We start from the raw sequence: 25,847 nt of genomic DNA, 5'->3' as shown, positions 1-25,847 counted from the left end.
GCAGCTGTGTAATATGATCCAGTATTGCCATCAAGGGGTTCTAGTGACCTCATAATCCATGAGAACAAAGGCCAACTGGTTTGTAAATGTCCCAGAACAACTAGATGCTAATATAGGACCATGTTACACAAGCTAGCGGTTATGTATTTTTATATTACATTATTGATTTTTGAGAATGCAACTTAAAAAGGCCATTTTCTTAAAAGTGCAACTAACAGTGGTCCCTGATTGGATTAGAATATGTTTTTTGCCTTTCTTTAATAAATTGCTAACTTGCAGTGGACAGCGGTGAGGGACAGTGGGCTTATGCAATTCTGTGTCTGCAGTTATCCTACCCCTCTAGCTTTGGTGCAGGGGTCCCCTAGAGATCCCACCACCCCCCAAGGCTTAAAAGTACCCTTTTCTTTTAAATATAAAATCATAGCTAAAATAGCAGCAAATCTGCAAATTTTGCTGTGATTTAAAAAAATGTATAAATAAAAAGCAAGTGCAGTCTGCTGCGCTTGTTTTGTAATTTTTTTTAAAATTTTTTTTTTTTTTGCCCCTGAGTGGGCCAGGTCCCAGGGGCATACCATAAAAAGAGCAGGGGGCGTATGAGGCCCCCGTCCTAGGGCTTATGAAACCCCCGGGGACCGCCACCTCCCTGGGGCAGATCTCTAAAAAGAAGTGTGGGGGGCCTGTGCGGGCCCCCCATGCCTCTGGGACCGCCACCTCCCCAAGGAAAATCCTACTAAAATAATATTGAGTACCACACACCCCACCCCCTCATCCTGCAACGCCGTGGACCACCACCACCCTGAGCCACTTGAATATCCTTATGTGGGTGGGCTGGGGCCATGCCCCGCAAACCACCACCACCTCCCTGGGTCAAATCACACAAAAATAATGCGGGGACCTGCATGCCCCTCCCCCCGCAGTCCTGGGGACCGCCACCTCCTCAGAGCAGATAGATAGATAGATAGATAGATAGATAGATAGATAGATAGATAGATAGATAGATAGAACCCAGTTTCCATAGAAAAAGTGTTTGACAAATCTTCACCAAATTTTCCCAAAAAAAGTGTTCCTGAGAATCTTGTTCCGCATGGAAAGTTTCAGGGGTATCTGTCCAGTGGAGGCCAATAAAAAAAGGGGGGGGGGGTGGGAAAAAAAAAGTGCTTTTCCCATTTTAATTCCCATAGGCATTTTGAACACTACTACAGCCCGAACCGCCGGATGGAATTACACCAAATTTGGCAGAAGGTAGCTTTTGGTCCAGAAAGAAGCTTTTTTGTTACTTGGTGTAAATCAGTTCAGTAGTTCATGAAATATTACAAGAAAACCAAATTTGTATATCTGGAGGCAAGCAAAGGCTTTGCGTACTCCTGATCTTGTGCAGAGATCTCATTAATTGCCAACCCTTCAATCAGGAAGTGTCGGCAGAACATTTTGAAAGAAAAAAAATGAAAAGGAGGTAGCTTAGGGTTACCTTACCACTCTATCTTTGCTGCAGGGGTCTCCTAGAGACCCACCCCAAAGCTTAAAATTACATTATTTTTTTTTTTTTTTTTTTTTTACAAAATCACGGCTAAAATAGCAGCAAATCAGCAAATTTTGCTGTGATTTAAAAAAAAAAAAACGTAAGTGTGGTCTGTTGCGCTTTGTTTTTTTTTTTTTTTTTTGCCCCCAAGTTGGTCAGGTCCCGGGGGCTTAACATAAAAACAGCAGGGGGTGTACGAGGCCCCCCTCCTAGGGCTTATGAAAGCCGCGGGGACCGCCACATCACTAGGGCAGATCTCTATAAAGAAGTGTGGGGGGCCTGACACCCCTCCTCCCCCCCCCAGCCCTGGGGGCCCTCACCTCCCCAATGGACATCCTACTAAAATAATGTGGAGTCCCACATGCCCCTCCTTACCCCGCAACCCCGGGGACCACCACCACCCTGGGGCACTTGAATGTCCTTATGTGGGTGGGCTTGCCCCATATCCTGGAGACCACCACCACCTCCCTGGGTCGAATCACACTAAAATAATGCGGGGACCTGTGCACCCCTCCCTCCGCAGTCCTGGGGATCACCACCTCCTCAGGGCAGAACTTTTACTATTAATGCCGGGGTGCGTACAGCCTCCCCGGGGACCACCACCCCCTCGCGGCTCAACATAAAATTAATGTGGAAGGCCCACGTGGCCACTCCACAGCCTCAGGGACCGCCACCTCCCTGAGGCAATTCATTCAAATTAAGGGGGAGCATGTGGCACCCCTATAGCCCCAGGGACCACCAATTCCCTGGGGCTGACACAAACACACAGCCATTTTTTTTTCAGTGGGAGAAATTTAAAGTGGAGAAAATTGTGATGCGAGAAGGTTCATAATATTTTACGTTTTTCTGCAAATTTAAATTTCTCCCACTTAAAGTAATGGTTGCATTCTTGAGTTACAAATATGGCACAGTGACTAGCAGCCTCCTGTAACAAGATGCCCTGCTGTGTGGAAAGGCGACTCTTTGAAATGGAAGAAAATTAAACTGAAGTGTCAAATTTGTTTATACAGATTACATATAACTCGTCATTTAGATGTTCTCCCATTTCAAAGTGTCATTATAACTCGTATTGTTGTCATGCACGGTTTTCTTATCAAGAGTTTTATTGCAAATGTTGCAATGATAATATCAAAGATGCCATACAAGATCTCAGCAATTATATATAATATGTGGAATAATTAGCTGTGCATGGCAAAGGCACGAGTTGTAGTTACCTTAGGGTGCAAGTTATAGTTACTTAGAAGAACTCTAACTAGAACTCCTGAATTTCTGTGGTTTCGTACGAGTAAATTCAGAACCTAAGGCAGTGCAGGTTGGCCACAGGGCCTGTCTCTGTCAATGGATCTGTGAGTGGGCATGTGAGTGTTTCATTGGGTCTGAAAGTGGGTGTGTGTGTGTGTCTGAGTGGGTGCATGAGTGAGTGGGTCTGTGAGTGGGTGCATGAGTGTTAATGAATGAATTAGTGTATGAATGAGTGTGCTTGTCTTTCAAATTTTTCCATATTTGTGAATAATTTGCAAAAATGTGTGCATTTTTGCCAATATCATGCATGGTGATGCATAATCATTCTAAACCCATAATTTGCTCCTAAAACGCACCTATATCCCACTTCTGGGGTAAGGAACCTTCACCCTAACCCCTTATGCCACTTTAAATTTTGATTTTCACCCCCAGGAACCGTGTCCTGCGAAATAAAATGGCAACGACAACTTTCTAGTCAGGTTGCGTCAGCCAGTTGCAACGCTTAATTTTGCATACATATTAGTGAAAAATTTGTGAATTTCGCAAATTATTCACAAAATATTTGCAAAGTCATTGCAGCCGCAAATATGCACATTTATTTTCCCTTTAATATCTCAAAAACTACTGAACGGATTTACACCAAATAAACGAAGTGTGTTCTGCTTACCGAAAGCTAGGTTTCTGGCAAATTTGGTGTAATTCCATCCAGCGATCGGGCTGTAGACATGGCAAAGTGTCCTATGGGAATTAATATGGGAAGCGCACGTTTTTTCACACCCCTTTTTCTCTGCCCCTGCTTGACGAATCACCCCAAAACTTTCTGTGCATAACAAGAATTACCGCCACACTTTTTGGGGTAAATTTCATGAAGTCTCATCAAACGGGGCCAAAGATATAGACAGTCAAAAAATGATTTTTCTATGGAAACATGGTCCTAACTATAACTACCTAGTGGTGACCGCCACTAGGTATATATATTGCCCCTAGGTACTTATAGTTAGGACCACTCAGTGGGGGGGGGCTACCTGCAGAGCGTTGGGTGCAGGGCCTGACTGTATTTTAGGCCCTGCGGCTAACCCCTGATCAAGTCCATGTGTAGTGGTACTGGCTGCTCAGGAACGTTTTAGATGCCGGTCCTGGCTGATAGCCTTTGGGGATTGGATGCCCGGCAAAAGTTGGGTGCATCGCCATGGCGATAGTTCAGGCCCTGTCACGATTCTACAATAGAACACTACAAGACAAATAGAGGCAGTATTGTTTTGTACTGTAGGATGGCAGTATCATAGAGCTGGGGGGCAGATAAGTAGCCGGGTGGTAACACCGAGCACCAGTACTGTGACGCAGGCCGTACTCAGCAGCAAGCACTTTACCGTCTGAGCCGATAAGACATCGATAAGATAAGACATCGATAAGACATGAGAACTGTGGAATAGGAAATGCCGGTCTCAAAGGGTTTTTGTGCGGTTCATATTTTGACTGCTCTCTGTGAATACAATGCGCTATTCCAGACGTCTTTCCCTAGGTCTCTGGGCGCTCTGTGCTTGCTGCCGCTGACAAGCACGGGAGGGAGGGAGGGCTGGGAGAGGGGGCTCCTGCTGCATTAAAACACAAGTTTATACCGGGAAGCAGCTTTGACAGCATTGCTCCATTCCACAGCTGTCCTGGAGTGTGCCCCTCCCTTTTTTTATCTTGTTTTCTGAGAAAAGGACGGGAAGGGTAGAAAAAAAGAATGGCACTCACGCCTTCACGCTTTCTTATAAGCTGGTTTCAAGATCTAGACTCTGCACGTCGTTTCAATTTTGTGTAGGGCCACATACTTCTAGTAGAGTTCTCTCTGCATTAACTTCCCGTGCTGCCACATGTGGAGCCTTACAGAACCCCTGTACATGGCAAATGTGTGGCCTCGTGTCTAAATTAGAGTCTATATGTAGGAGCCATAGTTTTACTAAATATCCCTAATTAGGTGATCTAGGGCAAATTGTTGAACCTCGTTGTACCTCAGATTTACTATATGCTAAACTCTGGAGTGACCTCGCATGGCACATAATGTAATCAAACGGTATGTAAAAACTTGGCACATACATTAATTGTGTTGTAGTTATTGAGGGCCTCGTAAATGACAAGCCTTCGAAGCACATTTGTAGGTGGGTAGTAGTAACCCAAACCAAGGTAGTGCTTGGATGTGAGTGTGTCTGACGAGGCCTACATCAGTGACGTTTCGACTTTGTACCCTTGCTGCATGTTGGCATGCAGGGGGGCGAAAGCCGAGCCATAGGTTGCTGAGCACTTTGTGGCATTAGTGGGGAACAGAGGGTGCGTGAATGCAACGTGGGAAGAGTTTTGCTGTGCATGTGCGGCAGAGGCTGTTAATAGGGTGTCGCGGAGAGCGCTTGGCTGCACTTAAACGGGGAGTTAAGGAGAGTGAGAGAGAGATGCAAATGTGGTTGTGCCTCCGAGCCTTAGGGTGAACTCCAGGTGGTACTAGCGGTTTCTTGGCTATGGCAGAAGAAAGTGCCAAAGATTTGGTGCTTTCGGAAGTACATCCAATGTCTTGTAGGATGAAGCATGTCTACACAGCCATGTCTGCATTCCGAACGGAAAGGGCCCAGGTTTGCTGTAGTCTTTAAAACTAGCATTTTTGAAAACAAGGGACAAAATGAAATTAATTGTCTAAAAAAGCTAGGATGGTTTGCTGTGTTTCTCTACCCCTCTGGACTCTGCCCGGCTGGTCACCCCTTTTCTGACCTCCTATGTTGTTCCAGTCGTGGACGTTGACAAACCGGGGTGGGCGGGAGGGGGTCTGCCAATCTTAATGAAATGTAAAGGAAAAACATGCAGTGGAGTTTTTGTTTTGCGTCTTGGACCCGTGTCTACTGGGAGCGAGGTCAGGACCACCAAGGGTTCCCGTGTACAGCCCCAGCATGGCTTGCGATTAGAGGGTGGGGGGAGAAGGGCCAAGCCTCACCGCACTCCTGTGGCTGCAGCAGAAATTCTCCCAGTCTGCCCACACCCCCCACACCCCTGCCCTCTTCCCACCGGGGAGCTGGGTTATTTTAAAGCGCTACCTCCCGGCCCCTCGGACGTCTTTCCGCAGTTCTCACACATTAATAACTGGAGCGAGGCCCGGGCGGACCCGTAAGTGCCGCGGCCCCCTCGTTTCACGGGCCGACCAATTTTAAAAGGTTGGATTTCAAATTGCAGGTCCCCGAAGTCGGGGCAGGGTCGGGTGGTGTCGCTAGAAAAATAGCAGTCAAATAACCTTTATTAGCGGCCAGACGTCCTCCAGAGTTTAAATAAAACACACTTTATGTATGTAATGCAGTATAAAAGGGCCCACAGTCCGACGTCTAACCACCACACTGTGTGGGTTTAAACCCAGGCGTTTGTTCCTTGGGGAAAGAGGAGAGAGGGGTTTGTAGAATGATTTAGAGCTGGAAAATATATATATATGTAAGTTAGAAGAAAACCCATATTCAGAGTTAATTTGCGAGAGATTGCTCTAAGTTCTGCGACCATTAAAACATGTAATTGCCAGCATTATTTTAAAAATAAAATACTCAAAGTCTCATTGAAGAACATAAGTTCACTCCTTGGTCGGTCCTGCCTGACTGCATCTGCCTTCTCCCTAGTGAAAGCGGTGGGCATTTACAAACCGCATGTTCACAATGTGTTTATTCATCTGACCTGTAGCCAGGGCCGTGAGCCCCCCCCTTACACAGGAAATACGCTGCTTATTTTCTACTACTTAGTTTTCCTCAAGCTCTTAGAGTGCCATTTTAGGGCGTCATAATGCGTGCTGCATGCTAGCGTGTCTGTTTGAGATACTCATGCCTGTGGTGGGCGTTTTGTGTTAAAAAGTTACATCATCGGTTGTATCTAAATCCGTGATTGTTTTGGTGTTTGTTTAGCAGACTAGAGTTCATGGTCATGTGGCCAAACACAACCAGTACGATTTCTACAGAGAGGCGTGCAGATATGAGTTGGATCACAATTACATTGATTGATCATTTTCCGAAAGCCTGATTGAGAAAAATAGACGAAATCTATACATTCTAGGTTTTCACCCATGACTTTGCATACATGGCCTTCATTTTGGGATTCATAGTTTCGCAAAGGGAATTTTTGGAAGCCTGTGCAAGTCGTAGACTTCCAGGCTTATTTCTTTCCCCTACACTCAATGTTTTAGATTTGATTTTTATGATTATAAACCAACAATACAGACCAAGTCATCATGTGCAAACAGTAAATGCGGTCACATGTGAGGGGAAAAACACATGAAAATTACTTCAGAGAGCCAAAATCGTTACATCACTTTGGATACATAAGTGCAAAGCCATAGAAATTAACAGTGGAATAGGGGTTGGTTTGCATTGGCTACCAGCAAAGCTCTCGAAAATAGACAAAGATTATACAGCAATAGAACGCATATCAGAAAGCAGTGTACCCCACAGGGTCAATCGACCTGCGGCATAGATGCAGGACAACACTGTCAGGGGCAGTATGGAGTAGATGATTTCAGTATGGGCCCCAGATATCTCTAGGTCAGAATGTAGAGGGTTTAAGCATAGTGTACGTTTCAACCCAGTCACTTCAAGTCGCCAGGTCTCAATATCCATTTAGCACAGGTAGAGGCCCTAGCATGTCCCCAATTCATGACCAACCTGCGCTTAGCCAGGAGCAGGGTCATGGCAGTCAGGCGACGGACCCTCACTTGGACGTCTTTCAAATATCCCAAAAACATAATCAAGTTACATGGTAGTTTGTATTATGTCTTCTATCACCACCAGCAAGCATTTCACGCCAAAATCTAGAGATGGGGTGACGGTCCCAAGCAAGATGGAGAAGCCTCACGGTGTCTCTGCCACAACGTACACATTTGTGAGAGAAAGATGGATCAATCCTATGTTGCCATTGAGAAGTACTGTAAACTCTATCCCAACTAATTGGTGCAAGTATGAATTTGCACAATTTTCTTTTTTTGTGTGTGTTTCCTATAGAATCCTTTACGCTCTTTGAAAACAGTGTCTGAAGCTATTTCCTGTGGTTTTTATATTTCACATTCCACATTCTAAAGGCTAACAGATGTGTAAGAGGGTGCGAAATACAATTGAAATGGTTTAATACCCACAAAGGTACTATTTGGTTTAGTTTCCTGGCATTCCTATTGAGCTTTGAACTGCAAATGCCCATCTCGCACTTGTTTTCTAGATTGGGTACTGCAGAAAGCCCCCTAAATGTGTAATTTCCTGCAATGAGAATTACACTTTGTAGTTGGAAAATGCTATAATTTCTAAATCGGAGATATACAAATCTAAATATTACTTTTGTGGCTATAAGTGGAAACGAATGCAAAAAAAAGTTTAGTTGGGCCCTCAATCTATTATTCTGCCATGGGTCCACTCACTGAGTTTTTGTTCTGTTTTTCTGTAGCGCTATATGACTCGTGAGACAGGGCTTATAGCCAACTCAGTAGTCCTTTTTTTTTTATTTATTTTTTATAAACCAGTCTTTCTCCGTGTAATTCGCAACTATAGCTCTTACCACACCGTCATAGATCAGTATAATAAATGCTAGCTGCTGAACTGCAGTTAATAGGCTAATGCACTGACCATCTAATTAATACACATTCGTAGAACAGTACAATAAATGGTAGATGTGGCAGTGCAGTCCGTAAGCTAATACACTGCCATCGACTTACTACATGGTTGTAGGGCAATATATTAAATGCTGGGTGCCGCACTACAGTTTGTAAACTAATGCACTGGCCATCTACTTACCACAAGGTCGTTGAACAGTATAATTAAGGCTGCATGCTGTGGTGTAACATGATCATAGATCAGTATAATTAATGATGGATGCCTCACTGCAGTAAGCAATGTGCTTACCATCCACTTACCACACCGTCATAGATCAGTGTAATACATTTATCTATTTATGCGTTTTTATATAGCGCCGTTCTTGCCCAAAGGTGGCAGAGCGCTTTACAGTAGACATACGTTGTTTCATGTACAGTTACACAGGTATTTGCCACTTAGTGTCAAAAGTAGTTACATAAGGTTGAGAATTACAAAATGGTAAATCGTTATATAAAAACAAATTATATAAGACGTACATACAGCAGTGGAAAGGTTGTAAGTATCTGATAAAACGGAGGTAGTGTACTTCTGTGCCATGGAGTGAAGGATCATGTTCCCTTTGCTCAGCATTAGTTGCAGTGTCTTAGCTAAAATATCATTGAAGAAGGATGGCTTTCAGTCCCAATTTTAAAGTCACTGGCGAGGTGGTAGTGTCTAGGTTTGGAGGTAGTCCGTTCCAAATTCTGGTTGCGCTACCCGAGAAGGACTGTGTCAGACGTTTTTACTTTTTAGATGCAGTGGGTTTTGGCAGCAATGGTCAGACATTTTGCGATGGTCTAGTACCTCCCAAAAGCTTGCGTTTTTCCTCCCGGTAACAGGGAGTGGATGTGTTTAGGATCCTTTGGGCGATGCAAGCGATCTTGTATATAGCCCTGAATTCAGTGGGCAACCAGCGGAGAAATGCTGAATGCATCCATCCATCCATCCAGCCATCCATTTACCACACGGTCTTAGATCAGTGCAATAAATCCTGCAGTTTGTAAAGTAGAGCGCTGGCTCTCCACCCTCGAGATGGCTACGTTTGTGTCTGAAATGTCTTTGGTTAAACGAAATGCAATTTATGGTTGGAGAGTAGTTGTGTTGGCTGTCTGCCATGCTCAGTCAGCAAAGGCGAACTTGAAACTGAAAGGGAACTGCTGCATAAATAGTCCGTAACACACCCATGTTGTTGCATGCCGACCTTCACATGTCTTCCATATGGCTGCGTCTGCGCTCGTGGGCTTGCAGTGATACTCCTGCAGCTCTTTGGAAATGCAATGCGTGTAAAACAAAATAGAACATGCAACAAACATTAAAATAAGAGATGAAACACTCTGCATGCATGTCACCTAGTTAAGTATGTCTTAGAACTATTTATTTTTTATCTGGAGTTAAGTTCAATCTTATTCACAGCATTTATGAGTGGATTGCATTTCTTTTAACGTGATGGCGTTTGCAGTCCACATCAGCGTTTACCAGATGCATTATGTTCTTTGGAATGTTTGGGTTGTAAACAATGTGCATTGTGTTTTGCGCCGCAAGCATTCCCTTTCTTGTCCCACTGACGTGATTAGTATTTCATTGGGGCCTACAAGCCGTATAACTGCTTAACAGCTCCTTGGAATAGGTGTGTGCTGCTGAGATCTGTACACAGGCTGCTGGTTGCATTCCCACTCTGTCTACTCTGCATTGCTTCCATTTTCTTACGATAATGGCATTACTCCTAGTCCTACTCCCTCGCCTTCCTTTTAACCAATGAGGCCTCCCGCCTCCCCCCTAGACCCTCCCTTCCCCTTTCAAAAACCCCCCCACCCTTATCCCCTCCTGTACAAAAACCAAGCCCAAGCTGCAACTCGGACAGTCCGTACCGGGAGGGTGGGAGGGAACGGAAAAGGAAGGCGAGGGAGTAGGACTAGGAGTAATGCCATTATCGTAAGAAAATGGAAGCATTACCTCCCGTCCCTCCCTCGCCTTCCTTTTAACCAATGAGACATAGCAAGAAAACACACAGGAGACGGACATCGAGTTGCAAGACCTTTATTTAATATCCTGCACCAAGAACATCCCAAACATTATCTCATAGAGGATAAGACCCGGTGACCTAACACCGACTCCAAACTACCCAAGTCCGACAGCCTATAATGACGCACAAACGTCGAAGGAGAAGCCCAAGTGGCGGCCCTGCAAATTTCCACCACGGAAGTCCCCTGAAGCTCCGCCACCGTAGCCGCCATGCCTCTGGTAGATCTCCCCTGAATCCCTTGAGGAGGAACCACCTCTTTCAAGGAATAGGCCAACAGAATTAAAGATCTTACCCACCGACTCAAGGAAGCCGTGGAAGGTTTCTCACCTTTGCGAGCCGGACCAAAATTAACAAACAGTGAATCCCCTTTACGAAAAGGAGCCACCACCCGCAGATACTCCAACAAAACCCTGCGCACATCCAACGAATGCAAACGGACCTCCTCCCTTGAGGAGGGATTCGGACAAAATGAAGGAAGGATGACCTCCTGCCGGGAATGGAACGAAGAATTGACTTTTGGAATAAAGGAAGGTACCGGAACCAGAACCACCCTATCGTGAAAAATCTTACAAAAAGGAAAGGAACAAGCCAATGCCCCCAATTCCCCCAACCGACGAGCCGAAGTAATGGCTACCAAAAAGAATGTCTTCAAAGATAGATGGCGCAAATCACAGTCCCCCAATGGTTCAAAAGGGGGCTCCGTCAACACATCCAAAACCAAGGACAGATCCCATGAAGGAAAAGAACGTACCGGGCGAGGAAATAAATTAATAAGCCCTTGAAAAAATCTCGGCATCAAGCGCCCTTCATCCTGAAGATTACGCCATGGTCCTCTGAATGCCTGAATAGCCGCCCACTGTACCCGAAGAGATGCCACTGACAACCCTAAATGAGCACCGTCCTGCAGGAACTGCATCACCTCAAAGATAGAAGCGCAGGTAGGATCTAACTCACGACTTAAGCACCATGACGAAAACACCTTCCACTGTCTACCATAAGAAAGCAAAGTGGAACGTCTCCTCGAAGCCAGCAAGGTAGAACTCAAAGCTACCGGCACCCCCAGACCTGTCAATCCCCGTCGTTCAACTTCCAGGCCGTCAAGTGTAACCTCCTCAATGACCCCAATGGGAGGCAGGGAAACTCCAGGGGAGACGGACAAAGAGGCAGAGGCCACATCCTCCCGTCCGCCATCAGCCTCAACAAGGGGAACCAATTAGCCCTCGGCCAAAGTGGTGCAATTAGCACAACCCTGGACCCCAGATCCCTCACTCGTAACAGAAACGCCCTGAGTAGTTGAAAAGGAGGGAACGCATACAAAAGGCCCTGCGGCCAAGGACATGACATCCCGTCCACCTCCCATGCTTGGGGACATCGAAACCGGGAGCAGAAGCGATCCACTTTCGCATTCCCTACTGACGCAAACCCATCCAGCACTGGAAGACCCCAAAGCCGAACCAGATGCTGAAACAGAGACTTCCGGAGAGAGAAAAGTTGAGAGGAAGGAATCACTCTGCTCAGCAGATCCTCCCGAACATTTACCACCCCCCGAATGTACGTAGCCCTGAGAGAAGGAACCCACTCCTGAGCCCACACAAAAATCTCCCTGACTAGATTGAACAGAGCCCTTGACCTGGTCCCTCCTTGCCGATTGACATAAGCCTTGGCCACTAAGTTGTCTGTGCGAACCAGAACCGCCGATCCCCTCAGGGAATCCTGAAAATGGACCAGAGCCAGGAATACTGCCCGCAATTCGCGCCAATTCGACGACCGACTCGCCTCCCGAGGGGACCAAAACCCCTGAATCTGAGCCGACCCCATCCATGCCCCCCAACCGGAGAGGCTGGCATCCGTCGTCACCACCACGGGTCTCAGAGGCGATAAAGAAACCCCTATCCTCAGGTGGTCTGCATCCAACCACCATTGCAACTCTCTGTGAATCAATCCGGACCCTGGAACCCTGTCCTTCAGAGAACCGGACCCTGGTGCCCACCTTCTCAAGAACCATGTCATCAAGCACAGGAGATGGAAACGTGCCCAAGGAACCAGAAATATCACCGACGCCAAATGACCCTGCAGACGCAACCATAGAAGAGCTCGGGGAGCAGACAGCAACAATACCTTCTTTACCAAAGCCTGGAGTACACCCAACCTTTTTTCTGACACAGTCACCAACCCTAGAAGAGTCTGAAACCGAGCTCCCAGAAAAACCAGATCCTGGGACGGCACTAAGTCTGACTTCTCCCAATTGATTAAAAACCCGTGGTTTTGCAGGACCCCCAGAACTTGGACCACCTGCCTCTGCAAAAGGTCTCGTGATTGGGCATGAATCAAAATGTCGTCTAGATAAGGATGCAGAAATACCCCTTCTGAATGAAGCAAAGCCACTAGAGGAGCCAGCACCTTTGTGAAAATTCGAGGAGAAGATTTTAGACCGAAAGGCAGAACGCAAAACTGATAATGGTCCTGACCCACAGCAAACCTCAGGAACTTTTGAGAGGATCTTGCCACCGGTACGTGTAGGTAAGCATCCTGCAGATCCAGTGACACCAGAAAGTCCCCTTGCCTGACAAATGGAAAAATAGTCTGAATGGACAGCATGCGGAAATGCACTGTCCTGATCCAGGTATTCACTTCCTTTAGATTGAGCACCGGTCGAAATCCCCCTGAAACTTTCTGCACAAGAAACAAGACCGAATAAGTGCCCTGACCCCGTTCGTCTAGCGGAACGTGGGAAATGGCCCCCTTGACCAGTAAGTCCCGCACTCCGTCCAATAATGCTCTTCTCCGTGACCCCTCTGAAGGCAGAGGTGTGGGACGTACCCCTGAATCTGGAGGAACCACCACAAAATCTATGACATAACCATTGGTCACAATGTCTAGTACCCAATGATCGTTTACACCGTCCTTCCAAGCTGAAAGAAAGTGACTCAGTCTTCCCCCAACCGGCCCTCTGCCAGGCCCACAGTGATTGTCAGGACCCCTTCTTGAAACCACCCCGGGTCGCAGGAGCAGACTTCTTAGGCGAAAAACGCGGCTGAAAACGCCGTTTCCTAAATGAAAAGGATTTAGCATCCCTAGTAGGAGAAGATCTGGAATGCTTCTTCCACCCTTTACCCGAAGAAGAACCCCCTTTATAAGGTAAGGCATGCTTCCGTTCCTTAAATGCCTTGGAAAGCATGGATGGCAATTGTTCTCCAAACAAGTTACGACCTTCAAACGGCAGTCTCAACAAGGCCGCCTTTTCCCCTGGATCAGCCTTCCAGGAACGCAACCAGAGGGACCTACGAGCCCCAATCAAAGACCCAGATGCCAGAGCCGAAGTACGGACCACATCCGAAGACACATCAGCCAACAATCTGGCCTGCTGCTCCATACCAGCCAGGAGCTCCGAACATTCCGCCCCTTCCTGTACAGCCACCGCCAGTTTATCAAAGTCTTGAACCAATGACTGTGACGCATAAGCAGAATAAATCCCTGCCCTCAGCGCCAGATTCTCAGCAGCAAAAGCCCTCTTAAGACCCGAATCCACTTTACGGTCTGTGGCATCCGTAGGCACACAATCCTCCGGATTGACTGCCGTTTTGCCAATCAGAGAAGCCAAAATAGAGTCCAGGCGTACTGAAGGAGGCAAAACCTCCTCACCCTCAAGTAAGTAAAGTTTCTGAAGGAATCGTGGAACCTGAGCCTTATCCACATCCTTCCACTCACAAAACACCATATCCTTCACAGGTCCCTGAAAAGGCATGGCAAACTTTGAAGGTGTCTGATATTGAGGAAATAAATGAGAATCCGCGTTTGTAGGTTGAAACACTGGGAAACCCAAATTGTCCCGAACATGTGCCATCACTTCCCACATTTCTTCTCTGGAAACATATTTCCCCCCAGATGACGTAGATGGGGCCTCATCCTCACTCTCCGATGAGGATTTCCTAGCTTCTACCGATGAGTGCGCACATTTAGACTGACCAATCCTGGCCACGCCTGCTTGTAGTGCCCTGGTCACAGCTACCTCAATCATATCCTGCACCTCCTTTCTGGACATGAGGGGAGTACCCCTGCCTGGTACCTGTGAGTTCTCAGGAGTAGTAATGCTAGCCTCACCTCCCTCCTCCGAGGAGGAAGAAGAGCCAATCCTACGTCTCTTTGCTGGAACTTTAGGCATGGTAAACAAATAATCACTGACTTGAACCCCAAAAAACTACCCTCTATATAGGCACCTGGTCCTCCCCCCAACAGGGCTCCACCAATCCCTAAAAAGGTCACCTTTTTCATCAAATACATAAACACCACGGGCAGAACGCCCGTCCTACCTGAGAGCATCTCAGAATTGAAGTCCCTCGGTTCCCCGCGGCTCCGCGGCGCGGAAACCCGGAAACCAACGCCCCAGCCACAGAGGGCCGACTGACCCCGTCAGCCGGCCTCCAGTACACGCCTCTCGAGCAGCCATGCTGCTCGTTCAAGACGCGACCCAGCTGTAGCACTCCTCGCGGAGCTCCGCGTCCCGAGGAGTGCCTCCATCGACGACCTCCAGGCCCCGCCGTGCAGGTAAGAAAGGGAAAGAAAACCGTCTAGCGTGGGCTAGACAAAAGAACAGGAGGGGATAAGGGTGGGGGGGGTTTTGAAAGGGGAAGGGAGGGTCTAGGGGGGAGGCGGGAGGCCTCATTGGTTAAAAGGAAGGCGAGGGAGGGACGGGATGTAATGCACCTTTCCCAGGTGGCCGGCGGGCACCAGTAGATTGTGTGTGTGTGGGGGGGGGGGGGGGTAATAGCTAGGCCAGACTGAAATCCAACTAATTTTCTTGGTGGAAATGAAGTGAAATTCGAGAAAAATTATGTTAATTTACATTACATTTTGGACGTTAGGATGTATTTTGCACAAAAAAGCGTAAAATCACATGGGGCGAACAACAGCCACTTGCTTTCTGTTAATCCTGGGGCGTTCCTGGCCTCCCGTGGAAGGGTTTTTACCCGAATGCACTCTGTTATGCAAAGTGGTGTTATAGCATAATAGCTGGCATTTCACATAGGAAGCCTACCGAGAAATGCCGGAAATTATGAGGTAACACTGCCGTAAATGAAGTTTCGGCTGGGCCTAGTCACAGTAGCTGTCTGTTGTTCAGCTCCTGACGACTACAAATGCAGAAAGCAAGCTCTGTGCAAATACTACTCTTTGGAGATGAGAATTGTTAGTGTTACCATTATGATATTCGTTCTGTTTATCGCTATTATAATGACTAGTACTGTCCGTCCTGGTTATTATTTATTGCACGATATTAAGTAGTATTTATTTTTGTTACCTGGCACGCTTCATGTTTAATAGTTATTTTATTGTGATTTATTTGTAATGTGATGTTTTATTAACTGTATTTCTATTTCAATATTGTTTTCGTATTGTTATATTTTTGTTATTAATACTTGCACTATTATTGTCATGGTGGCTGGTGTGAGAATTGTTATCCCGTTTGTTACCACTGTTACTGCTTCTCCGGCTTACTGAACCCTGCTCCATTTAGTGTGCCAAGCAATATCCACAGGGTATGTACTTAACACTGCTGTTAGCATGCAGTGTCAATACGACTTATCCCTTTCCAACACAATCGTTGGGGTAAACCACAGGCAATGCACGGCTTAGAAATTAGTCAATAGGGCAATGCTTATGTAATCTCAAAGCCGTTCACAGGCATTTCCAGGGTAATGCGTTAGTCAACATGGGCTACAAAGGAGGGTTAATTCATTGTGAACAGACACAGAAGCCTCTGGGGTGTTCCTTGACAGAGATAGGTAAGGGTGTGTGTGTGTGTTTTTTTCAACAAGTAACTATAATAATGAACTATGGCTTGGCATTCTTTGAAATCCAGGAATGTGGCATGTTCACACTGTTGAAATGTAGGTGGAATGTAAAACCCTTATTTACATATTGTTCTAAAAGTTATGCAAATCATGCTGACATTTGTTTTATGAAGTTCATGCAAACACGTTACAATTGAATGGCTGTGACAACCGAGTATGGAAATTTCTGAATGACGATTTTTAGGGAATTGTATGTGTTACAGACATTTTCATGGCATGGAAAACTTTATTGCAGAAGACATTTATTTGATTGTGTATATTTTTGCAGGATTGATGGGCGGAAAAGTGTGTTGAAAGGCAAATCTTTTATATACGTGAAAAACCCTAATTATTTTTCCAAGGAAACCCGTATACAAAATTGAGTGGTCTGCAGAATTTGTGGAAAAGTCACACTACGTGGAATTTTCCCTGCATTGTGAAACTTTTCCTGGCTCTTATTCAGACATTTCAATGAAACTTGATTAATTTAAGATGCTTTCATTTCGTGGTATTGGTCCCCTCCCTCAAATCAAAAATATATCAAGTCCTCTGTGGAGGCCTGAGCCCTACACTTCTGACCTCCATACTCTCTTGTAAGGCCTGTGAAAGCTGAGGCCCTTTGTGGGTTTCTTGGTTGGAGTCACTGCAATGGCCTTTCACCTGTAACATAATACATTATAACGAAGTAATAAAAGACTGACTGGCATTTTGATTGCTTTACTACTTGTGAACAATCAATATCAGTTCTGATATAAGAGCAAGAGTGATATAACATGTCACTGTCTCTGACATCACAGTACCTCCTGTTCTGTTTGCATACATAACCCTCCGTGCCCTTCTCTTGTCTGGATATGGTGGGCAACGGCAATGCAAGGAAAACACGAGCCGACTCGGGGTGTCTGCAGTTTGCTGTAGCAAGAACCCTGCACTTTTACGGAGAAGATTAGGGGGCGTTCTAACTGCAAATAACCAAGCACTTATGCGAGAAAGCCACATATTTGTTTTTCCTAACTGTACTGTGTGAGAGAGAATTTTTGTGATTATTTCTGATCTGTTAAAGGATAAACTATCTGCAGCTTTCGTATTAGTTGTATCAGAATTTCACAACATCACAAAGTACTCGGGCTGCGGCCCTCTCCTCGAGGATGATGTTAAACTCATGGGTCACTTTATACAACCTGATGTTGTGTAGTGGCATGCACGTTATCCCATATCGACGAAGAATAACAGCACAGTAAGGACACTGCATATAGCTTTATGATGGGTCCTGCAGACCTTTCAGGAATCATATTTCTTTAGTTGGTGACTTATGTCCTAGCAATTGACATGATGGAGGTATTTTGCTCTAAGGTATATATATCACCTACCTGCCCTAGGTTCGGTGAATTATGAAACTCCAGTATACATGCATTTTAAAAAAGTTGTTTCAAAGTCTTCCCAGTGATTTTACCTGTTAAGGTTTATAGAAGAGGGCTTCAGATCTCTGCCAGAGATAAGATAGTGATGAAAAAAAAGTCTATGGCGTGCAAAACGACAATCGTGTTGCATAAGCAGGCCAATTCTTTTTCTGTGGTGATTCAGTATATCCCATTGTTTCATTGGTGGTTCAATGCATCTCTTTCGTGGAAGATTCCAGGGTGATGTGCATCCATATAAATCAATCCTGCAAGAGCTCGCTACCTGCCACTTTGCACCTCGTGCATACCCTTTAGTAGACCAACGATAGCTAATGTCAAACAGTGCCACTGCCCACTTTGGCCTTGTGCATTGTCCACTGCATGTGCTTTGTTCCTTTAACTTTATCTTCTCTGGGTGGACTGTGAAGTTTTCGTCCTGTGAATTAAGCATAGTAAATATCCTTCGCTCTGATGTTTGGAGGACACCTTCACAGTTGGGCCTAAATCCACTGCAACCAATCAGCAGGTTTTACCACCACTGTCATCATCTATGGAAGAGTCTGGCCTTGAGGGGATAGAAGGTGTGCTCTGCTCCTGATACTCCACTTGCAGCGTTAATTCGCCTGAAAATGGAATGGTATCTGGAGGAGTCAGTTCAATCCAGGATGTAGGGAAGGCAACCCATGAATACAAATTTGAGGTCTGAGCGGCTGCAAGGAGAGGTGTAAAACAACCACATGATACTACCATGCATTGGTAATTCGAGCTGAAAGTTGAGGGTGGTAGAGAGGAGCAAATAGTACCACTACACTTCTAGCTAAAATGATGTTGCAGATGATGTGCAGAGGTACTTGGTAGAAGTGGGTGAGCCAATAAATTAACAGAGCCGAGCCATGTGTCGGACTTGGCTCTAAGAGCCCATTGCGGTAGCCGAGCACTGAAAATATTTGGCATGTAAACCTTTCAACAAACCGCATAAAAATATCATTCTCTCTCCAAAATTCAAAAAAGTGTATTTTACACCCGGAAGCATTTCACCATAGTATACTCGGTTTTACCACTATATTGAGAGGTATTTATTAAAGTGACAGGTTTTAAACATTAAGTTAGAAACATGCCTGTCCCTTGCCTTGACCGCACAGCCGTCAGTGAACTAAGAGACAAGTCTGTCATGTGTACTCTATACAAGGGCTATATTTTTATTATAGACAGAGCAACATTATAGTCTATTAAATCAAGCAACAGCTTTTTGCATCATGCATATCTAACAACCTGCATAATTGAAGGTGCTCTCTTACGTAGGAATGAAAAAAGAAGGGTTGGTGAACGAAAATGTTTGCCTACGATCACACAATTTGGTCAGACATGAAGCCGGGATTGATCCCAGGTTTTCTAGTTTCACATTGTGCAGTTCATCCGCTAGTTAGGCATCTCTTTTTCTCTCTCCTTTATTATATCACAGGTTAATGTTTTGCCTTTAAATCTTGGCACGAGGTTAGACCATGGGTGGCAGGCAGATGACACCTGAAAGGGCTGCTTGCGGGCCCAAGAGGACATCAAGGTGAGACCGATCCAGGCATTTGGCTCGCGTGTTCAGTGGCTCCCCGACCTGTAGGGCTTGGAGAAAGCCCCCCTTCTGCTTCTGTGCCAGGCTGCCTCCCATGACCTGTGTGAATATGTAGTTTATTGTCCGCATGAATGCATGCCTGTAATGTCTCTTTTGGGGCTGTTCACATCTGTTCATCTGTGTAGGCATTACTAGCTTTGTCCATTTCTACATGTGACAAAGACCGACTGGCTAACAAGCACAGGCAGGCTCGAATCTCTTAATACTCTCAGGCCTGCATAAAATATGGTGGCTGTTGCACTAGTCCTGTAACTCCCATGGTAGCCATGTACGTGGGAGACAAATTGACTGGTACAATTTAGCGGATAGAATATATGTAAGTGGTGTTAGGAACACGTATATATAACTGTTGGGAGCATGTGGTGGGGAGTTAGTAACATAACCTAGCTTGCAAGTGCTTAGAGCAACCTATAGAACCACATTTAGTGATTATCATCAAAGGGGCTGGCTAAAGTAAATTGTAATGACCACCTTTTCTGAAATTGAATCCTGCTCTCAAGTGATACATGACCCTCCCCTATAAATTAGCATTACATCCTCTGTTGATGCATGATATGTAGGCAATAATAGTCATTTACGCTAACAGTATGTCACTTTCTTTGAGCATACATCATCTGTTATTTCTGATGATTCATGTTCCCTGATAATGCGCATGTTCCCTGATGATTTTGTCTTATTTCCAGGTGATCTAGTGTGCTCTTGATCTTCTCTGATAATATATCAAATTCCCTAACAATATGCCATGTAAGGTATTGATTTATTTGATATATTGATGGTACATATTCAGTCATTCAATAAAATGACTGATATTGTTATAGCTTCATATACTAAGTATCTTTTTAGGGAAAGCTGGGAGTGCTATTGCTTTTAAGATCACATACCACAATGAGTTTTTTTTTTGGACGGTAGATGCGTCCATGGTGTCACTGCTTGTTTAAAGGCAATGAGGTTAATTAGGCATTCCTCTGTTCATGTTATTGCCGGAAATACCACTGTATTGTGCAATATTGAAAACATTTTTTTTTTTTTTACAGGGATGTTATCTTCTAATTATATACATCTGTATTACTGTGATCTCACCACATATGTTACCCAATTTCTTTTATAAGTCCTAAGCGTTAGGAAGAAGTATCAACTGAATTATGGCTTACATGCTTGGCTGTTTCATAGTGATTCTACGTTTGGCTTATTAATTCTAGCACATGTTAATGACTTTGTATTAATTTCAATTCTGTATTTTCTGTATATAGTTATTTCTGTGCTTCTAAATTTATGTATTGTGATTTGATGGCTATACTTCAATTGCTGAATATTTTTTCTGGGGTGACTAGTATTATAGAAAAATATTGCTATGCTCTATGAATTATGGCTTCAGCTAGTAATAGTGCGAGTCAGGCACAAAAATAAGTTGAAAGTGCAATCGTTGTCTGCCTGGAGTAGTTGAACAAAGTTTAGCTTTGTTGGACAGTGAGTGGCAATTTGTAGGGGCCGGTTGATCTGTGCTAGAACACATTCTTTTTGTAGCATGTAGCCTTATGTGAATAAGCATGCATAGGTTAGCATAAAGTTAGTTTGAAAGTGTCCTCGTTGAACCTTGATAGCTGTTATACGCTGGTATGTTGCATAAGTGTTCTGCTCCCGAAACTGCCATAAAAATCGTAAATATTGTTGAATTGTCATCTGTCATATCTTTCTGATTTAACCGGAGTGCTTACCCATTTTAAACGTTTGGATGCACGGATGCACTGAGGAATTCTTCATGGAGCAAGCCTATTATAAACCTGAAGGAAGTGCATTTAACTCAAGATTTATGATCCAGATTACTATTTTGTACTTGGTGCACTAATAAAAGCCTCCAATTTAAAAAGGCAATGATAGGAGGGCTTTCTCGAACCAGCCTTTTAAATGACTTCCACTGTTTTTGTATGCACAAGAAGAGTTTTCTTACGTGCCTCTGAAATTTCGATTTTATGTCACGTGTTTTGAACATCCTGTTATTCATATGTAGCAAAAGTCCATTCGTGAGTTTTGCTGTTATGCAGTCTGTAGCCACCACCAGGAAGTGATTGCATCTAAAGTGGTCTACGTTTCGCATTCTCATTTGCGTTTCAATTTCTCATTTACGTTTACCATTTGTTATAGAAATTGATAGTTTTCAAATGGTCGCTCAAAGGTACCAGGGCCAACTCACCAAGTAATTTGAGTACATGCAGTAATACTCCTGTAGTACAGCTTTAAGGCGTTTGTGAGTATGTGTAGTAGTAGGAATTATGAGTATGCAAAGTAATTCTCATGTAGTACTATTTCCTATCATTTATGAATATGGGCAGAAGTAGGCATTCATTACTATATAAAGGACTACTCCTGTAATGCTACTTAGACATTTGAGTATGTCCAGTAGCACGCCTGTAGTTCTACTTCACATACTCTTAAATACCTTTGTGAATTGGCCCTTCCAAATGCCTCAGTTCCAATGGAATTTAAGAATATGAAAAGTAGTACTACAGGAGTTGTACTTTGCATACATACTTGTAAATGCCTTTGTTAATCTGCACCACTATCATTCAGTCGTGTTTTATTTTTAAATTTCTGCCCCTAGCATCAACTGCATTACTTGTTGTTCTTGCAGACTTGGGCAAGTTGCTCTTTTTGTCGTGATTTCCTTTGCATTCTGGTACTTGTAGTCCAGCATTAATGAACCGAAAATACAGAACTATATGAACCAACCTGCACAGACAACAACCAAGGCTAGATGAACTACTCACATCTAATGTAGTGTGAATTTACCATTGTACTAAAACTCAACCTTTCACTAAAGCCATATTGCAGCGCCAGAGCCTACTTCTTTCTCTGTGACACCTTGCGTTCCTGGCATTTTTTGTATTCTAGTGACCCAGTGTGGCAGAAATGTACGAATGAATGGTGCCAAAACCAGATGAATAAACACCTTTTCTTTTTCTTCCTTCACAGGATTTTCTCCAAGGGGACTGCACCAAAGCATACGAGAAGCTAGGTTGGAAAGCCAAGGTCACTTTTGATGTGAGTACTATCTTGAAAATGCCACCTATCTAGCCATGTGGGTTAGGCTTACCTAGAAACACTAGCAGTAGTGGTAGAAGTGACGCCGACAGATACATTGCATTGTGTGCCGTGTTATGTAGTTATCATTTTCCAGTGACAAAGTGAAGATATCTTTGAAGACACTCTGTACAACAGATAGTTATCTTCTAGACAACTGTACCTAACGTGGTAGATGCGAGAAAGTATTATATTTTCCTCCTTTCACTAACAAATCTTACACACAAGTTCCTGATAATTCGGATATTACACTTTTTTAGTCTCACACATTTTTTGGTTAAATTGAGGTAAAATTTTAAAAAATATATTTTTCTTTGTGGAGAATATTTAAGTGTAGGTAAATGGTGAGCCTTTTTTCACGAAGGAGGAAGTGATACTGACTCCTTAACTTTTATAAAATTATAATAATCAATTCCAACCTTTTGCAAACTCCTAATAACCTTTGTAATAAATAATGGGCCTATTCTTTATTTAAAAAATCTTAACGCTTTAGAAATCCTTGATTTTTTTAGCTAACTACTCCCATTTGCTTGATACACTTCATTTGCCAATAAGTTTGAATTGGGGACAGTAAAAGACTGGAATAATAAGGCAACATTTGAAAAATGTCATGAAATTGCGAAGTTTTCAATGAAGTAGAGTCTCAGCTTTAAAAATAAATCTGCATTTTCCTGCTTACAGTGTTTATGTAAAGATGTTTAATTGTTTGCGGTGCTCAGTATTTAATTTGCAATCTTTAGCATGTCAATTTTATATTTTGCAACCTTAGTATATGTTGTTAATATATTAGAAAAAACACAGACGGTTTACCTTTTATGAAGTAACCAATGTGCTTTATTTCCTGCAGTGTATTCTAGTCCCCGATATGATGATAAATATGGAAGACCCTGTAGAGATTTCCTTGGAGCTTCTCCATATTGCATTTTTTCGGGTTGAGCCTGCAAGAGCATGCGCTAGCGCATGCATCTCACTTGCAAGACACTTGATATCAATAAGTGCTTGGCGTGTGCCCGTAATTTACCATCTGTTGGCTTGCCTTGCACTTTTCTTTACAGTCACTTAAATTATCACTGCAGGCTGAGCCTCATTTCCGCTCCGCTCTGTTGAGCAAGGGACCAAGTACTGATTGATTAATCTTAATCAGTTTCTGTCCGCTGCTTCCCTACATGATTGAGGTACTATTTTGTTCTTTTAAACTTTTAGTGCCATACAAACAGATGACGTGTTACTGGCAAAAACATGCCCAGCAGGACAAACACAATTCGAAAGATTTATTTTCTCTGGTTAACTTTATTTTTATTTTGCCACGTCTTCTTTTCTCACTTTGCACTCATGTTTTCTTTTGTTTTCGCTTGTGGGCACTGTTCTCAAAAGATGAGAACTATCTTATTTTAAATATTGAAAAGCTACATTGTTTTTTTTCTTATGGGTAATTTCTGAAATGATGCTTTAACACATAATCGTGCGGGACACCCCACTTCAGTCCACCTCATTCCAATCCACGGCAATCCACCTCACCTCACCCCACACCAATCCACCCCTGACCAATCTACCCCATTCCAATTCAAACCACTCAGCCCAGTCCTAGCCACTTCAATTCACTACACTCCAATTCTCCCAAACCACCCTACTCCAATTCACCCCATTCCAATCCAAACCGATCTGCTCCATTCCAAAACAATCTGCCCCACTCAGATCTTCTGCACTCTAGTCTGCCCCACTCCAATGCAAAACAATCTGCCCCACTCCAAAACAATCTGCCCCATTCCAAAACAATCAGCCCCATTCCAATCTGCCCAACTCCAATCCAAAACAATCTGTCCATTGACTTTCAAACTATCATGTAAACATGTGCGTCAAGATGCATGCACAAGCATAGCTGACAACTCTGAATGGGTTTTCTGTTAAAGGAAACCCATTCCAAGATGACCCTATATGTATGCATCCTAATTCTGGTGCACAAATCAAGACACTTGGATTGTGAAGCATGAGTATTGTAGTGTGCCTGCATCATGATACATGTGCTCATTTTGAATTTGGTGGACAGACAAGTTAGAATAGTTACATTCATATATTACAAAAAAGTGCCTGTGAAAAGAAAAGTGAGTAGCCCAACAGAACTTTCAAACTGCTGAGCCCTCAAAAATATATATTTTTTTAAAGTAACACACCCAGCAGGATGGGGCCGCAGGACAAGGAGTTGGAATAGGATGGACAAAGCATATTATGCTGATACAGAGGACAAAGAGAGAGAGAGCAAGGAAAGAAATGCACTTATATGGAATGCTTCATAGCCTATAATGAAATAGTTCACTGAAGTATACCATGGAAAGATATAACTGATTGAGTGAGAACACTGAGACTGAAATGCTCCTAGATAGGACAAACACAAGAATTGAATCAAAAGTAGGCAATTGAGCTAGGAAACAAGACTATCCAGTCATTAGCAAGGGGCTGACCTCAAGGCCACTCTAAGTGTTAGATATGCATGGGAAGTGATAGACCACTAAAGCAGTCTCTAGCTAGTGCCTACAGAACATTTTGATACTGAGTTACATTAGTCTCCTTAGTCACTCAGTTATTTTAAATGCAGCTATCTTAATTCTGCATCCAGTGACTCCACCTTCGCAAAGGATCTTATCTAGTCTTGGAAGACATAATGTGGATTTGTGGGATGGGGCATGGGCTTTGAGAGAGTTTAAAGGATGATAACTTATGTTGGCATACAGGGTTCCATGCCTAGTTCCTTCAGAGGTGCCACCCATAGATGGTAATAGAACGACATACATAACACAGTCAATATATTTGTTTTCTAGGATCTGGTGAAGGAAATGGTAGATGCTGATGTGCAGCTCATGAAGAATAATCCCAACGCCTAAGCTACCTACTTGCTCACTCCATTGAAGCCTTGCAGTGCCTAGCACGTGCTCCCCTTGCACGTTTGCAGAGATGATGCACTCCAACATATGGCCATCAGGCGAAGCTTGCCATGTATACACTGGTGTCAATTTAATTTTTCAGCTCGATTATTTTTACTGCACTAAATTGGTGACCATGGACTGGTGGCAAATGTGATTATTGTAGTCTGAAGTTTATGTAGTCCTTTACCTGAATGATGAGAAAACAATAAAATATAACTCAATTCTGTGATTTCTAAGCTGTGGTGAAATGCACTTTTATTCCTAGCAACAATGTGTTCTTCTTTTCCTATTAAAATATATTTCATTTAGAAAGGCTGTAGACGTTTCTGTGTATTCTGTTATGGAATAAGATTGGGTAACACATTGATTATGCAACCAAAACCACCAAGCTAGAATCCCAAGTATTCTGTTTGACCGTATTATCGGAACCTAAGCAAATTCCTTAATCTCCCTCTGCCGCAGTTACATTAGTTGCAAAACACTGGGAGTACTTGGAGACAAGTTGTTGAAGAAAAAAAAAACTAAAGATGGTATATAAAAATCTGACTTATTGCCATTGCATCTACAAACAAACCAAAACATGCATCAACCACAATG

The 25,847-nt window shown here is 43.8% G+C and overlaps 1 protein-coding gene across 1 annotated transcript in view; it reads left to right on the top strand.

Moving 5' to 3' along the window:
* GMDS (GDP-mannose 4,6-dehydratase) overlaps window positions 1–25,565 on the top strand; it is a 1,419,543-nt gene extending 1,393,978 nt beyond the window's left edge. Inside the window, exons 10-11 of the mRNA XM_069217866.1 lie at window positions 22,222–22,290; window positions 25,146–25,565. Coding sequence (XP_069073967.1) covers window positions 22,222–22,290; window positions 25,146–25,208 — 132 coding nt within the window. The 3' untranslated portion in view covers window positions 25,209–25,565. The remainder of the gene's footprint in view (window positions 1–22,221; window positions 22,291–25,145) is intronic.
* Window positions 25,566–25,847: the final 282 nt, after the last annotated feature.

This window comes from Pleurodeles waltl, chromosome 2_1 (assembly GCF_031143425.1).
Source record: "Pleurodeles waltl isolate 20211129_DDA chromosome 2_1, aPleWal1.hap1.20221129, whole genome shotgun sequence".
NCBI lineage: Eukaryota > Metazoa > Chordata > Amphibia > Caudata > Salamandridae > Pleurodeles > Pleurodeles waltl.
Note: the sequence above shows the minus strand (reverse complement) of the source record. Positions and strands in the feature narration are given on the sequence as shown.